This window comes from Phoca vitulina, unplaced genomic scaffold, assembly GCF_004348235.1.
Source record: "Phoca vitulina isolate PV1807 unplaced genomic scaffold, GSC_HSeal_1.0 scaffold27, whole genome shotgun sequence".
In the NCBI taxonomy this organism is placed as follows: Eukaryota; Metazoa; Chordata; class Mammalia; order Carnivora; family Phocidae; genus Phoca; species Phoca vitulina.
In genome coordinates, this window is record NW_022589730.1 from 17,508,413 (window position 1) to 17,525,438 (window position 17,026).

At 44.2% G+C, this 17,026-nt stretch overlaps 1 protein-coding gene across 1 annotated transcript in view; it reads left to right on the top strand.

The window, feature by feature from the left end:
• Positions 1-17,026, top strand: part of ATP8B1 (ATPase phospholipid transporting 8B1) — a 120,460-nt gene that overhangs the window by 69,712 nt on the left and 33,722 nt on the right. The window contains exons 3-11 of the mRNA XM_032422621.1: positions 7,545-7,642; positions 9,190-9,303; positions 11,050-11,148; positions 11,247-11,308; positions 13,988-14,060; positions 14,168-14,238; positions 15,966-16,048; positions 16,165-16,323; positions 16,494-16,582. Of these exons, the coding sequence (XP_032278512.1) occupies positions 7,545-7,642; positions 9,190-9,303; positions 11,050-11,148; positions 11,247-11,308; positions 13,988-14,060; positions 14,168-14,238; positions 15,966-16,048; positions 16,165-16,323; positions 16,494-16,582 (848 nt within the window). The remainder of the gene's footprint in view (positions 1-7,544; positions 7,643-9,189; positions 9,304-11,049; positions 11,149-11,246; positions 11,309-13,987; positions 14,061-14,167; positions 14,239-15,965; positions 16,049-16,164; positions 16,324-16,493; positions 16,583-17,026) is intronic.

A 17,026-nucleotide genomic window follows, 5' to 3' on the forward strand; every position in this document is an offset into this window, starting at 1 on the left:
TGTAATGACCATAAGAAAATCAAGCAACTTACATATTGGCTTTATATGTAAACCTATAGAGGGAAGGAATTGAATTATAAGCATATTGTTTTAAAAGGTGGTACATGCATATAGATGTAATTATAGGAAGGAACAGTGAAGATGAAGTCTCCTAACTTGTCTCCTCTTTCCTTCAGCGTGTGGTTTTCTTTCCCAGAAAAAACTGATGTTGTCAGTTTCTCAAATGTCCTTCTGGAGATATATACACACTTGTACATGCAAAGAACACTCACCCATGTCCCGTATACCCACAGATAGTTAACACACCTGTCCCAGTACGTGTATAGGCATGCATCCCTGTTGTGCATTAATTCTGTGTGTCCCATAGCTGAAAGCACAGTATGGGAGACACCCCTGCTTTTGTCCCTTAGTGTAATTTGGAGATCTTCTCTGTGAGTAAATGGAAAGCTGCCTTATTCTTTTTTTTTTTTTTTTTTTTTAAGATTTTATTTATTGAGAGAGACAGAGAGCATGAGCAGGGGAAGGGGCAGAGGGAGAGGGACAAGCAGACTTCCCGCTGAGCAGGGAGCCTGATACAGGGTTTGATCCCAGGAGCCCGACTGAGATGACCTGAGCTGAAATCAGATGCTTAAATCGACAGAGCCACCCAGGCGCCCCAGCTGCCTTATTCCTTTTTGCAGACTGCATAGACTTGTCACGTAGTTGTTTAACTAGCTGCTCATGGTGGCATTTGGGTTGTTTCTGATCTTCCCGATAAACAGGGCTCCGTCGAATAGTGCCAAGACGTGTCATTTCTCCTGTGTATGAATATATATGTGGGGGGTAAATTCTTACGCGTGGGATTGCTCCATCAGCCGGTGCACGTGGGTGTGTTAAAATCTGACAGATGTGTGGGGCGCCTGGGTGGCTCAGATGGTTAAGCGTCTGCCTTCGGCTCAGGTCATGATCCCAGGGTCCTGGGATCGAGCCCCGCATCGGGCTCCCTGCTTGGCGGGGAGCCTGCTTCTCCCTCACCCTCCTACTGTTCCCCCAGCTTGTGCTCTCTTGCTCTGTCAAATAAATAAATAAAATCTTAAAAAAAAAAAATACTTTCTTTAAAAAAAATAAATAAATAAAAGTAAAATCTGATAGATGTGGTCCAGTTGCTGTTCACAGAGACCACTTAAGGTGGCCTGACCCTCCACTCTCTTTTCAATCCAGTGTGTCATCAGATTCTTTCCTCTTTGCCAATATTTTGCCATTGTAGGCCAAAAATTGGTACCTCCCAGAAGAACTGCACTTTTTTTTTTTTATGAATTTGAGTATCTTTTCACATATTTAAGACCATTTGAATTTCCCTTTGTATGAAATGTCTATTCATGTCCTTTACCCATTTCTCTCTTCTGTGGTTTGTTGGTTTTTCTTTTTGATGTTAAACTTTAGATCTTTTTACTCTTGCTTTGTTGTAGTTCATACCAACCCGTGTAGCTGTTTGGCTGTTGGCGTGTCTATAAGCAAGAATTCAGAATCAGCAGTAAGGATGAGGGGCCTGGGGAGCTTACTTTCTGTATGTCAGCGGTCAGAAGTTTGGGTGACGTCGGGAGCACTCTGAACATCATGTAGCCGTGTTTAGATGTATTGAATACACATTTACCAAATTTGGGGACCACTCTGAGCCATAGCCGGCTGATGTCACATGCGTATCTGGACACATGCATCGATGGTTTTACAAATGCTGTTAGTTGCTATCTTCATAGCTTTTTACCAAAGGGCCATACGTGCATTTTTTGCTGGTAAGTTTATTATTTCTTCTCTTTTCTTAGTATTTTCATTCTAGAAAATGGGACAAGCTATCTTCTTTTTCTATAAATTAGTCTTGTGGTCCAAATGTCTAGTAAAGTTCTCTGTTTCCACGTGAGCAATTAGTAAACGTTTGATCAAGAAGACAAATATTTCCAAGTGCTATTTTGCTGCCCTTCCTAAAGGCATGTGCTTCAGTGCAGCATTTCTCAAACCATATTAGGAGGTGTTCTGTGATTTAAAAAAAAAAATGTGGTTGTGGTCACACTAATTTTGAAAAGACTGAATTAAATACAATTAAATAAATTTCTTCTCTGAGCCTTTAATGTACCAGTGGGTCCGCTGAATGTCCAAAAGAGGGATGCAGTATGACATGCTGTCTTTTGCAAATGTATTTAACCACAGAACACTGTTTTTACTTTTTTTTATGGTCTCCACTCGAAATATTCCTCAAGCAATTAGCACAATGCTCAGCGGAGAATCAGGAGAAGACATCAGTTTGTTTGCCCTCTGATTTGTCTGAATTTTGCCAAACAAGGAACCTTTTGGAAATTGGGTTATTGATTATTTGGCTGCAATCAGATTTCTAAAATTAACTAGAAAATTCCTGTGGTTAAGGTCAGCATGTTGCAGATAAAGACATACTGGTTACTTTCTCCAGTCTCCCCAAGGTGTTATCGCAGCGTAAAATTAAGAGACCAAGGGCATTTCTGGTAGACCCTTCACTGCCCCTGCTTGAGGTCAGATACCCTTTCTCTCAGAAGCATCCACATCAAAATGGGCTGCGGATGAGGCGTAGTGTGGGCCGGACAGGGACCACTGGCTGGGGACTTAATCATGAGGGAAATTTCAAGCAAACTGAGAGTTGCTGGAGGGGAAGTAGGTGGGCGGATTGGGGTAACTGGGTGATGGGCATTAAGGAGGACACGTGATGGAATGAGCACTGGGTGTTATATACCACTGATGAATCACTAAATTCTACCCCTGAAACTAATAATACACTATATGTTAGCTAAATTGAATTTATTTATTGATTTTTAAGATTTTATTCATTTATTTGAGAGAGAGAGAGAGCGTGCACTAGCAGGGGGAGGGGCAGGGAGAGAAGCAGACTCCCTGCAGAGCAGGGAGCCCAACTGGGGGCTCAATCCCAGGACCATGGGATCATGACCTGAGCCGAAGGCAGACGCTTAACCGACTGAGCCACCCAGGTGTCCCAACTGAATTGAATTTTTTTTTTTTAAAGATTTTATTTATTTATTTGACAGAGAGATACAGCGAGAGAGGGAACTTAAGCAGGGGGAGTGGGAGAGGGAGAAGCAGGCTTCCCAGTGAGCAGGGAGCCCGATGCGGGGCTTGATCCCAGGACCCTGGGATCACGACCTGAGCCGAAGGCAGACGCTTAACGACTGAGCCACCCAGGTGCCCCTCCAACTGAATTGAATTTAACTAAAAAATTAAAACAAACAAAAAAGAACCACAAGGGAGCCAAGGAATCTAGCTCATTAACTAACTGGGCAGCTTATTCTTTCAAGTTTTTCTGAGATTGATTTTTATCCCTTCCCCTTGGCCTTTTCTTGCTTCTTGAGGAATCCAGTCTATTTTCCCTCTCAGCCTTCCTGGGGCTTAGAACGGCAGCTCGGTGACATTCTGGGACACTGGTAGCCGGAGATGTGTCACGAGCCATCTGGAAGCTAAAACAAACCATTAAAAGCACATACGTTTTCAAGTTATCATAACACAGAATGGATTCAAGATGATCCTATAAAATACCTTTTCTACCCACTTTTGTTTAGATCTCCTATTTTTTTTTTTTTTAAAGATTTTATTTATTTGACAGAGAGAGACACAGTGCGAGAGGGAACACAAGCAGGGGGAGTGGGAGAGGGAGAAGCAGGCGTCCCGCGGAGCAGGGAGCCCAATGCGGGGCTCGATCTCAGGACTCTGAGAGCATGACCTGAGCCGAAGGCAGACGCTTAACGACTGAGCCCCCCAGGCGCCCCAGATTTCCTATTTGAGTGGGGAAGAAATGTTCTGATTGCGTACGTTATATTCTGATTGCGCAACAGATAGTGTGCATTGTAACAGTGCTTCCGAGTCCTCTTATAGTTCCATTTTAGTTTTCCCATTTGATAAATTGCACTTCCACTAGAAAGAGGCTGGGTGCAGTTCCTTTTGTAATGGCATGATCATTATGATTACCCAGTGAATGGCAGCCAAAATGATGCAGGAGGAATTTTCAGTAATCGTACTGTGGTTCTTAAAAAAGTAACCGGGTTAATCATCTGCATTCTTCAGTAGTCCACAGTTGTCCCTTTTGCGTTATTATCTGTACTTCCTATGAGGGAAAAGTCTAGAAAATCCTTTAAAAAAATGAAATACAATATTTTCAAAAGTATGTCTTTACTTTGATAATTGTATGAGACCAATAATTTTAGAATTCTTTACCTGTAAATGGTCTTTAATATATTCCCATCTCCAAAAATAGTTCAGTCCCGTTAGTTGTTAATTTCCCTCCCTTGCCAGTGTGCCGGGGAGGGAGGGGTGCATCCAAACTGGCTTGACCCACTCGTGTATATCCTACAAAGGAAGTTCATCTGGTGTGCATGTTCAAACCCAAGTCACTGGAGGACCTGATGCCAAAGAGGTGCTTCCTCAACTTTCCTTCCTGATTGATGACATCCTTGTCTTGAGTTTTCATAACAGCGGCATGCTTATCCCTTCCTGTTGGGAAACCAAGCACTGCCTGATACTTGACTTCCACCTTTCCTGCTGGAAAGGTCAACCCTAAGCAATGCTCCCACCTCAGCTCGTGGGCAGACTTCTCAGGGTGGTTTGGAGCATAGGTTACAAAAACAGGCCCAGTCTGTACAGTGAAGTGGACAGAGAAACCGGACTCCTTGGCATGACGCCTTATACATAGTAAGTACTGAACAAATGTTAGCTATTGAGCTACACATCCTGGGACAGAAGAAGTCAGGAGTAGATGGGTAAAGCAAACCAGGTGGGTGGAAATATTGTTCCTCTGTAGATGTAGACTGACTGCCTGGTGCATCATCTCTGAAGGTCCCTTTAGCTGAAATTTCCATTAGGTGCTGGGCTCCATCAACAGGAGATCCATTGAGTTAGAAAGGACTTGAGCCAGAGGTAAACTAGATCTCACCTTGCGGGCTTTACCTTTCCTATTCGAGGTCTGCAAGCATATCCTCCACGAGTACCTTCAGCACGTGAGGGGAGGCCCCAGCCTGGCCCCAGAGAGCTGCCCGGTGTGGTGATTGCAGGCCTCTTGCCAAAGCAGCTAACCCTGCAGCAGCGGGACCCTCGTTTCAGTTTTGCTGAGTGAAGGCTGTGTAAGTCGACAGCTTGGGAGCCAGGGAGTCTCCAAGCCCAGAGCCGAAGCTCAGAAGGAAAGAAGGGAGGACCAAACACCCGGTAGGAGGAATTCCTATCACCACAGGATGGCTGACAATTGCTATAAGATAGGGGGTGACAGGTCAACTCAGAAATCTGCCTCCAGCGAATCCTTAGCCAGCTGTGGACCCACTAGGGATGACGAGAAGAAGCGAGTCTGGATCAGCCCAGGAAGCAACAGCCGCAGCCCCACCACGATGGACCCCGTGACATTTTGCAAATCAGGGAGGAGCCCATCTCCTGCTAATTCAGGTTCTGGAAGTAAGAGAGCCACTGGGTTGGCTCTTCGTTGAGAAACTTCAAAGCCAGCCCTACCACAAAACAGTGGTCCCACAGTGAGGTAGAGAGGTGGGGGTTGTGTCTCAGGCTGTGGAGCCAGGAACGTGGAGATCACCATGGAGACGCCAGAGGGTAGCCAGGGGCTGGGTTTTGGGAGCAAGGAGGCTGTAATCTTGGAGTGTCGTTAAAAAGGAGACAGAGGAGCGAGCTACTGTGGGGGCGCAGGCTCAGAGAAGACTTCCTGGAGACCATTCCAGCTTGCCTTTCTTGTGGGTTCAATATCCAGGCCATCTCAGAATGGAACACATCTTCTGTCGGAATCTCTATGTCCCACAGCCTAGTGGGAACCTCACAGTGGATTGATTGTGTGATGTCCCTATGGTGTAACCTGAGACCCCAGTCTCGGGTCAGAGGACCACCACCTCAACTTCACACTCCTTAGAGCCAGTATGATGGCACCGCCTTGCCTCAGGCCTTCCTGACTGGTTCCCCAATACTGTAGCTGAAGTCATACCACCCACCTCCCTCTCCTCTTCTCCCCCCGCCGCCACCCAGTGTCCCTGAATATAGACTGGACTCCTGTCCCTTCAGGAGGCAGTCAAGAGAAGGAGGAGGGGTACAGCAAGAATTGTGGGCAACCGAAAGAGGAGAGTCATTACCCAGACTTTCCGCTTCTAAATAGATACCTGAAAAGAATTCATAAGAGTTCCAGAAGACAATCTGAGAATGTTCATAGCAAAATAATTTGTAATAGCAAGATGCTAGAAACACCCCAAATATTCACCAACAGAAGAACTGATAACCTGTGGGATACACATGATACTGTAAGCCGGTGGCAATGAAGAGCAGTCATCCACACTAATATAGATGAAACTCGGGTAGTGTTGATGGTGGAAAAGCAATTCACAGAAGAATCCAAGCAATACAGCTCAAAACTGGCCTGAACAACTTACTTGGGGGGGGGGTGCTTACTTAATAAACCTGTACAGAAAAATAAGGGGATGATAAGCACAGATGTTAGGAATGTGGTTGGTGGTTAGGTTGGGAATGAGGAAGATGTGATCTCACAGAGTTAGGAATTGTTCTACTAAACCCGTAGATAGCATCTTCCACTAAGCGTGGAGAAAACTATCCCCAAGGAGAGTCTGGTTAGAAAGAGTTAGTACCGGGCGGTGAGGGAGGGGGGTGGCTAGGGAGAAGGGTTTCATGAGACACCTGTTGGGTGAGAAATGTTCCCCCCAGCAGTAGAGATGCTGTGGACGTTCTCAAGTTCCTTGGAATTCGGATATGCCGACTAAATGGACTGAGTCCGCTCAGTACTGTGCATGTGACATTAAGCGCGTGAGATAAAGCAGTGGACACTGATCTGTGATCAGGACCCAAGAGTGTTGAATTAGTCAGTGATGGCCTTTTTCTTTGATTTATCCATTCACTAAATATTTAATGGATGATAAACTTTACAAACCAAGTAGATGAGTGTGAAAATAATAATTTGGCTTAATTTAGCTGTGACCTTCCAGGGCTCTGGGATTTTGTTTGGGTCATGTTTAATGAGGATTACTCTTTTAGAACTCCAGTGTTCTATGGACAGTTGGTCAAATTACAACATGTCCATTAGTTTGCTAGGGCTGCCATAACGAAGTGTCACAAACTGGGTGGCTTCAACAGCAGAAACTTATAATCTCACAGATTTTGGAGCCTGTAAGTCCACGATCAGTGTGTGGGCAGGGGTTGGTTCCTCCGGAGGCTGAAAGGGAAGGAAGGGACTGTTCTAGGCCTCGCCCCTTGGGTTGTAGGTGGCCAGGTTTTCCCTGTGACTTCACCTCATCGTTCCACTGTGCATTCTGTGTGTAGATTTACTTTGTTTTAGAAGGCCATCAGTCCTATTGGGTTGGGGGCGACTGTAATGACCTCATTGTGTAATATAAAGGTTATATTATAATATAAAGGTTATATTCCAAGGCACAGAGTGGGAGTTTGGACTTTAACATCTGAACTCAGGAAGGACACAATTCAGCCCATAACCGTATGCTAATTCTCCGCTTGATGGACTTTTTTCTCTTTCTTTTTAAAAGATTGTACGTGGCAAGTCAAAGCAAATGATCGAAGCTTCCATGAACAACCTCACTTCATGAAAACAAGGTTCTTTTGTATTAAGGAGAGCAAGTATGCGGTAAGTTGATTTTGACTTTCTAAATCCTCTCTACTAAGAGCCAGTTTTTTCCAGTAGCCATTATGCTTACCAGCTTTGTAAGACACCTGCCTTCCAGATCATCCCTGGCCCAGGCCATTGATAATCATTGTCCATTCTATAGAATATCATGTTTATACATCACATTCCGTTTCATAAAGGTGAGTAGGAGTGGCTTGACACAGACCAAAACAAAATTATGTAGATTGAAATTCTCCCTATGTGTGCACAGAGCTCTCTTAACGTTTTATTTATTTATTTATTTATTTATTTTTTAAGATTTTATTTATTCATTTGAAAGAGAGAGCACAAGCAGGGGGAGAGGCAGGGAGAGAGGGAGAAGCAGACTCCCTGCTGAGCAGGGAGCCCGACGAGGGACTCAATCCCGGGACCCTGGGATCATGACCTGAGCTGAAGGCAGACACCTAACCATCTGAGCCACCCAGGTGCCTTCTTAACATTTTATATAAGAATTTACAATAATGTCACAGAAGCCTTATGTTTGAAGGTAATAAGAATTTGAAAGGATCTTGATAACTTCTCTCCCCCTTCTCTGCCTGTGATAGATTTAGAGACTTTGAAGATACTTTCACCTCAAAAATCCTTATTACCTTTAACATACGGTAACACCTGTCAAGCGTTTGCTTTTGTGTCGTAATGTGTCTTTTAGCTGGCTAGGCCATCTGTAACAGGGACACAAACGGGCCGGTGTAAGACAACAGAAGTTCGTTTTCTTACAGTTAGGGAGCCAGAAGTCCAAAATCAAGGTGTTGGCAGGGTTGGTTCCTTCTGGGGGCCTGCGGGAGGGTCTGTTCCAAGCTTCTCCCCCAGCTTCTGGGGGTGGCTGACAGTCCTTGGCGTTCCTTGGCTTGTAGCCACATCCCTCCAATATCTGGCTCCGTCTTCACATGGCCTTTTCCCTGTGCATCTCCACATCTGTGTCCAGCTGTCCTCGTCTTCTAAGGACAACCAGTCATTGGATCAGGGCCCACCTTAATCCAGTGTGACGTCGCTGTAACTTGATCCCATCTGCAAAGACCCCATTCCCAAATAAGATGGCAGTCACGGGTCCCAGGATTAGGACCTGAGCGTATCTTTTGGGGCACACAGTTCAACACACAACAGTGTCTTTTCCTTTACTTGGTAGCCTTCATCCCTCAAGGAAAAGAGTGTTCCTTCTCCAGCTTTGTAGTCCACGCTGATGTCTCCCTTTGCCCCATTTTCTAAGAGGCTCTGAGGAGTCAAGGAATCTGCCAGCGACATCTACATGGTCACAGCCAGATTTGCCACGGAGATCTTTTGGGGGGAAATGTCTCCTTCTTGTTACTTGTTACTGAGCCTCCAAGGAGTCAAGGAGGCCTGGTTAGAATTAAAGGCGTAAAGGAAATCTCAGTGTCTTTCTGGCTAATGTCCCTGTGTCACCGTAGGCCATCAGGCTTTAAGGATTTTTGCAGGTGTGTCTACACTGGGATAAATGTGTGACCTTATGTAGAATGACTTTCTTTCTTTCTTTTTTTTTTTCCCAACAGAATAATGCAATTAAAACATACAAGTATAATGCGTTTTCCTTTCTACCGATGAATTTGTTTGAGCAATTTAAGAGAGCAGCCAATTTCTATTTCCTGATCCTTCTTATCTTACAGGTAATGCCCTTTGATATCTTAAATCTCTTTTGAATTATGACGACTCAGTAACACTGAGGTTGTGGACATGTATAATCTTGAAAGTCGTTATATTAATATCAGGGTTCTGCACGTAAGGGAATAGTGCCTCATACAGAACCAGGACGACAGTGTTCAGTGAACAGGGAAAGGAAGCAAATGGAGATATTTTAACTCTATATTTTTAAAAATTCTATTTCGTCCTGATGTGAGTGTTAAAACTGGTTTCCCCGAAGTGAATACAATTAAAACCTTCACTTTGTAAAATGATTTGTATCTTAAAATTCTGTTTTTGTGTGTGCTTGCCCTTTGTTTTTTCTTCAGATGCTTGATTTCCTCAAGAATATTATGTATTTGTTTTAATATTTGGGTCATGATTCTCAGTAAGTTATTTTTGTGAACTGGTTTTACGTGGACAAAAGGCCTGTTCTTTTCCTGAGTCTTTGTCTCCGTTGTGGCAAAGGATTCACTTATCTGGAGAGTGTTAATTTTACCTGTCTAGAAGCTGTTGTTATAATCAAAGGAACTCTACACCCTCTAGTTGCCAGAGTATCGACCTTTAGCCCCTGATGTGCAGGGTACAAAGGACAGCATCGCCACTTGGTTTTATCAGATTCTTGACTTCCAGCATTGGATTTGGAAAACAGTCTCGTCTGCTGGGATTCACTCGGGAAGCCTTCATGAAATGGGAGCGTGTGCGTGTCCGGGTGGGGATGGAGGGTGCAGGAAGTGGTGAGGAAACGTGAGAGAGAACCGGATACCCAGCAGATTTAGTAGGGTATGAAATGTACTGGCTTGATAGTGTAGAATGGTCCTGTTATCAGGAGGGACCTTAGAAACAGACCCGTGTGGAGACAAACACCAAAATTTGAAGGTGCTGCTGTATGATAAGTGAGCTATTTTTCCCTACCTTCCTTCTAGCAAGGAAAAGGGGAGTTACACACATTGATAATAATGTGGCAAGTGATCTTTCTCTCTTCCAACCAATCCCCAATCATCTTCTCTTAAAGATGGAGCAATTTAAATTAGAATAATAGTTATAGCCTTAGCCGGCCACTTGCTTACATTGTTACGTCACTTAATTCTTGTACTCTGTGAGGCAAGGGCTATCCTAACCTCCTAATTTTGCAGAGAAACTGAGGCCTGGGGAGGTATAGGAACTTGCTCAAAATCCCAAAGCCCTAAGTAAGAGAGCGGGACAGGATTTGGATCCAGGAACTTCTCTGCAAAGCCTGTCATTTTAACCACTACACAATATGGCCTGATGCTCCATGGGATGATTACAAGATATCTTTACTAAACTTGCCTCCCAATCTTTTGTTCCGAATTGAAGCCTGTCTTAAGGGGGGCAAGGCCTCGTGCAAGGCCAGCCTCTTTCTCAGCCGGACCAGTAGTGATGACCCCCAAAGATGCCCAACGCAGTCATGAGCATTCAGAGGCAGCCACTACCTACTGCTGTCCTGACCTCCAGCCTGAGACCCTCAGAGACCACTGGCTGAGCCACCAGCCCTGGAGAGCCTGCTATATGCATGTCCTCTGGGGTCTGTTCCTGGAGGCCAGAAGCTAGAGGGGGCGGCAGGAGGAAGGTTGGCTGGAGGCTTGCATGCCTTTCCTTTCCTGTAGGCTCTGCAGGGCGTAGACTTGGGTGATGGTGGAGGTTGGAATTAGCAGTAACCGACAGAAGCCACGCCTTCATGGGCACATAAGTCTTCCTTGTATTTCTTGCAGGCAATCCCTCAAATCTCGACCCTGGCATGGTATACCACCCTGTTTCCCTTGCTCGTGGTGCTGGGCATCACGGCCATCAAAGACCTGGTGGACGACGTGGTAAGAATTGCTCGTGCAACTTTCTCCTCACTGCAGTGGAATCGATACCTTCTATTTTGAGATGATTAAAATAACCTTTCTACTTCTCTCTTCTAAAGGCTCGCCATAAAATGGATAATGAAATCAATAATAGGACGTGTGAAGTCATTAAGGATGGCAGGTACTGTGCCTTCCTTAATTTGTCACTTAGTTACAGGGATAGAGTGGATGACTATGTCTAGAAACGTACTTAGAGACAACTCTTCTGAACTTACAAGGCAGTCAGCCCAACGGCCTTTTCACTGTAAGGGTCTCTGTTAATTTACTAAGACTTGGTCCTCTCCTCATGACCCAGAGGCTATAGCCAAGTTGGATTACGGGTGCTTGCCCTTTGGGCCCTACAGTATCAGCACTGTTGTGTTTATTTTATTAAAGCTTTTATTTATTCTTTATTTGAGAGAGAGAGAGAATGAGCAGGGGGAGGGGCGGAGGGAGGAGCAGGGGGAGGGGCAGAGGGAGAAGCAGGCTCCCTGCTGAGCAAGGAGCCTGATGTAAGATTCGATCCCAGGACCCCGGGATCATGACCTGAGCCGAAGGCAGACCCTTAACCTACTGAGCCCCCCAGGCGCCCCAGCACTGTTTACACTGTTTCCTCCTTTAGCCTGGAGCTCCCATCTTTGCTGTTCCCAAACTTGTGTGTTCAGGATTTCGCCCAAACATCTTGACCCCTTTCCTGATTCTCCAGCTCAAGTGATTTCTCCCTTCACTGCGTTTTCAGAGCATTTTGCTTTCCTCTTTCTTATTATGGCCTGACTTGTAGTAGAATTATTGGTGTAGGTGTCTCATCTTCTGTCCTGAACTGTAAGCTTCTCAGGGAGACTATCCTGATGGTATTTGGTTGGGTTTTTGTTTTTTGATTTTTGTGTGTTTTTTTTTGGTCCATCAGAGCCTCCAACACACCAAAAGTGCTCCATAAATGTTAAAGAAACATTGTCAACTGTGACCAACGTGCCAACTCACAGACCTGTAATGAGTTGTTTTTTTTGAGCAAGCGCCTGGGGGCAGAACCACAAAGTCAGGTGCTAAAAATAGTGACTAAGACAATGCCAAATCACTGTGATGTACACCTGAAACTGTAGGATATTATATATCAATTACACTTCACTAAAAAAGAAAGAAAAAAATAGTGTGAAGGCCCAATTCAAAGACTTTTTTAGGTGTCGACCCTGAGAAAGAGAAGGTGATTTATAGGCATAGTTCCACTGTGTCTAATTTACATATAGACTACGTCAATCTGTTTGGATGGCTTTTTTTCCTTCCCAAATAAATGGATTCTGTTCTGAAGGTTACCTTTCAAATCACTTAGAATCACTGTCATGGAGAGTGGTAAGATTCACAGCCAGCCCGCATTACCCTGGCAATAGGCCACAGCCTGGTTAACTCCACTGGTAAAGAGTAGCTCTGAGTGGCCTTGGATTTGGGGGTCAGGGTGCATATCTGATAGGGCTGTGGCCCCAGCTCCCCCCCCTGGAGGAGGGTTAAGCCTGTGTGGGGACTCGGACCTTGTGGGGAGGGCAGTGCGACCTCCCAAGGGGAAACTACATGTCGCAGTGGAAGGGTTCAAACAGAATTGCCTCTCATATCCCCAGAGAGCCGTGAAAGAAGGTTCTTGTTCGTTTATAATTTGACACTCATATGCAAATTGTAATTTACAGTTTTACAGATACTGACATGTAAACCACCATTTCATTTATTGAAAGATGAGCCAAGTTTTTTTTTAATCCTAAGATTAAGAATTGTGTATTAAATTCTAATAAATTGGTGAAACTGGTATATAGGCATATATTTAGAATGTATTTTAAATTGAAAAATATATATATTTTCAACTCCAGGTCTCTTTTATCCATGAATTAATGGGAGGACACACATGGTAATTGGATTTCTGCCTCCAAAAAAATTAAGCTTATTAGTTGTGATAGATTCACAATATCTATTAGGGATGCCTTTTCTATATGTGAACATCTTTAAAACAGACTACTGTGTTTTAAAAGATGTTTAAAAAAGATGTTTAAAAAAGATGTTGATTTGTTAGACTTTTTAATATATTTTTTATGTTTTTTAAAGATTTTATTTATTTGACAGAGAGCGAGAGCAGGAACACAAGCAGGGGGAGTGGGAGAGGGAGAAGCAGGCTTCCCGCGGAGCAGAGAGCCCGATGCGGGGCTCGATCCCAGGACCCTGGGATCATGACCTGAGCCAAGGGCAGACGCTTAATGACTGAGCCACCCAGGCACCCCGATTTCTTAGACATTTAAATGGTTATTTCCTATGAAATTTAAGACTGAAAATAGTCCTCTTCTTATTTAATTTTGCATTTTATCAATGTCCTTATTAGACTTATGAAAGTGCGACACACTCCTTGGAAAGGTAATTTACACAATAGGGAGGAGGCATGGTCTAAAGTTCCAAGAGGATTCCAGGGGGCCCGTGTGGGAGCCAGAATGCATCCCGGCCCTGGGACCACCTGCATCCTGAGCAGGTGGTGGATAACCCAGAGGACAGAGAACAGGAGAGGTAGGAGTACAGGACAAGAGCAAAAACAAAGGAGGTGCCAGGTATCATGACGTAGGAAAGAACACATCAAAATGGTCCCCATCACCACTGCTTCCTTTAGAGGAGACTGTGATTCCCGTGACCTCTTAATGTGGTTTCATCATTCAGTGGCTGAACTTTTAGGAACCCTTTTCTCTGTGAAATTCACGTTTTCCCCAGAATCATTGGCTTCTAGAAAGAATAATTCCAAATCCTTTGCCAGTAACTTTGAAAAAGCCAATAAACTGTCATTATTTTTAATATTTAGATTCAAGGTTGCCAAGTGGAAAGAGATTCAAGTTGGAGATGTCATTCGTCTGAAAAAAAATGATTTTATTCCGGTAAGCGAATAAGCCCTGCATCCCTCATCTCTGATCCTCCCAGCTGCTCTGGTGCTCAGCTTCGCCTTGGGGATCTCTGTGTTATCGGTGTGTTTTGTTTTGAACAGGCTGACGTCCTCCTGCTGTCCAGCTCTGAGCCCAACAGCCTCTGCTACGTCGAAACAGCTGAACTGGACGGGTAAGCGGGTCTTCGCCAGGCCTGTTTTAAGACTGACCTTTGAGGGCACATTCATTCCGTTGAAAATTGCATCATGAAAAGGAGCCCTGAGATCTGGCCCTGCCTCCAGCACTTGCTGGCTGTCCAACAGTGTCCCTAGCGGACCAATGTCTCTTTTTTCCAATTCCATCTGTAAAGGGGGGCTCTCAAACCTGCCCTCCCCCCCAACACTGAGGGAAGGTAATAGGGTCAATGCCTGAGCCCTTTGTAAGCAGCTGAGCGGTGTCCAGACACATACGAATGACTATCAATATAAGCTATTTCAGAAAAAACCAGATTTTTAAAGTACTTGTCAATAGGCAATTTTGGATTTTCCCTTTGTTGGCTCTGGTTACAACGCTACCACTTAGAAGAATGTTCTGCTTTTGACCCGTTTTGGATGCATTTATTGAGTGCCTGCTGTGTTGGGTTAGCATTATGTATTAGCTCATTTAATCTTTGCGGGGAGCTGAAATCATCTCAGGCAAACTAGGTCTGTCTTTGCGCTATGAATTAGTCAGTTGATCAGTCTTACCTATAAAACGGCCATTATTCCCACGAGTGAGAGCCTCTAAAGCTTTCCAAAGGTAGCAAATCCCAACATGCCCTGTCAGAACAAACCGAACGGGAAGGTGGAGGGCCACAGGTCAGCGTCTGAATAGAGGGGAACCCCAGAGTCAGTGTTCGTGGAGCCCACAAAAGGACGTCCGGCCTGTAAAGGTGGTATTGCCGTCCAGCGCCCAAATGCCCAGCCCGGCTCTTCTTTTTCCAGAACATGCGCCTTCCTTGCTCTGTGGGTGGAAAATGCCACGTACTGGGGGGTAAGGTTCCCACCTCCTTTCCTAGGTAGAATTATCTTTCAAAGATATGGGATCTGGAAAATAATAGGTTGACAGAGTCCAAACACTTTCTGTAACAAATATGTCTTGTAGAATCATCTTAGTGTGATTAAATATTAGAAGCTAAGTTTAAAAAAAACAATTTTTTTTTTTTTTAAAGATTTTATTTATTTATTTGACAGAGAGAGAGACAGCGAGAGAGGGAACACAAGCAGGGGGAGTGGGAGAGGGAGAAGCAGGCTTCCCGCGGAGCAGGGAGCCCCATGCGGGACTCGATCGCAGGACCCTGGGATCATGACCTGAGCCGAAGGCAGCCGCTTAACGACTGAGCCACCCAGGCGCCCCTATTTGTTTCTTTTAGAGAGAGAGCACAAGCAAGGGGAGGGGGAAGGGTCAGAGGAGAGAGAGAATCTCAAGCAGACTCTGCGCTGAACACGGAGCCCAATGCAGGGCTCGATCCCATGACCCTGAGATCGTCAAGAGTCCGATGCTCAGCTGACTGAACCACCCAGGCAGCCCTAGGAGCTAAGTTTTTAAATAGCAGTTTTGATAGTCTAGGCTGGTGGCGAAAGCTAAATTAGTGAGAAGGAGGACAGGAAGCTTGTAGATGCCTCTGTCCCAACCATATTGGCCCACTTAAAACAAACAGCAAAGGGGACCAACATTTCCCAAGTCAGAAGTTTTTCTATAGTTCAGGAAATAACCTCACTAAACCCAAAGTTCCAAGGCAAACAGAGTTTGAAAATCAGAAAAGCTAATGATCTAGCCTTTGCTTCCAGGTATACCTAATGTTACTTCGTACAGTTTTTCTTATATTCCTTTTTGAGCTCCAAATTTTATTCATTTAATTTTCTTTTCCTCTCCCTTTAGAGAAACCAATCTAAAGTTCAAAATGGCACTTGAAATCACACACCAGTATCTCCAAAGAGAAAATTCACTGACAACATTTGATGGTTTGTGCAAATATGTCTTACTTTGTTTTAAATTTGTTGCTCAGCTCAGTCCCAATTAATTAAAACCAGAAAATCTTTCGTATGTGAGTACTTATGTGAGTCATATTTTTTTAAAGGTTATATTGAATGTGAAGAACCCAATAATCGGCTAGATAAGTTTGCAGGAACACTGTTTTGGAGAAACACAAGGTTTCCTCTGGATGCAGATAAAATTTTGTTACGTGGCTGTGTAATTAGGAACACGGATTTCTGCCATGGATTGGTCATTTTTGCAGGTAATTTCAGAGTTTCTTGGGAAATTGATCTGATATGTGCTTTTAAGATTTAAAGGAAGGGATTGCTCTTCTGTTCATTCTCCATCGAAACCAAAGGAAAAGTAATTTTATTGACATGACCGTGAATTGATTTTCCCAACTATTGATCATATTGAATTTTCCACTTTTAGGTGCTGACACTAAAATAATGAAGAATAGTGGGAAAACCAGATTTAAAAGAACTAAAATTGATTACTTGATGAACTACATGGTTTATACGGTACTTATTTTCTATTTCAGTAGATAAGAGGCTAGACTGCTGTCTTTTGCTGTAATGTTGTTGTATGCTTTTCTTGTGCAGAGAAATCTTACCTCTGCAAGCCAAGTAGAAGAACGCGTGCGGTGTCCCAAGGCTGGATGGGAGAGAGAGGACTCTCTTACTTTTTCTCAGAAATGCCATACCTCTAATAGGAGAATCCTTTTGAGAATGGAAATTCCAGTTGTAGGGGCCTCTGAGTGCTTGAGTATTTTGTTAACTAGAGTGACCAGTTGGAAAACCAGGGATCCCAAGATAAGTTCATGGGACTGGGCTCCTAGAGTCAATGTAGGGTTGATTTTACTGCTGTTAGTTTCCCCAAGGGGTAGTTCTCTTAAAAGCAAACTTTTCCCCCTGACATATGCTGTATAAGTCTACATAAAAGGCAAGGCTAAATAAAAGGTGTGT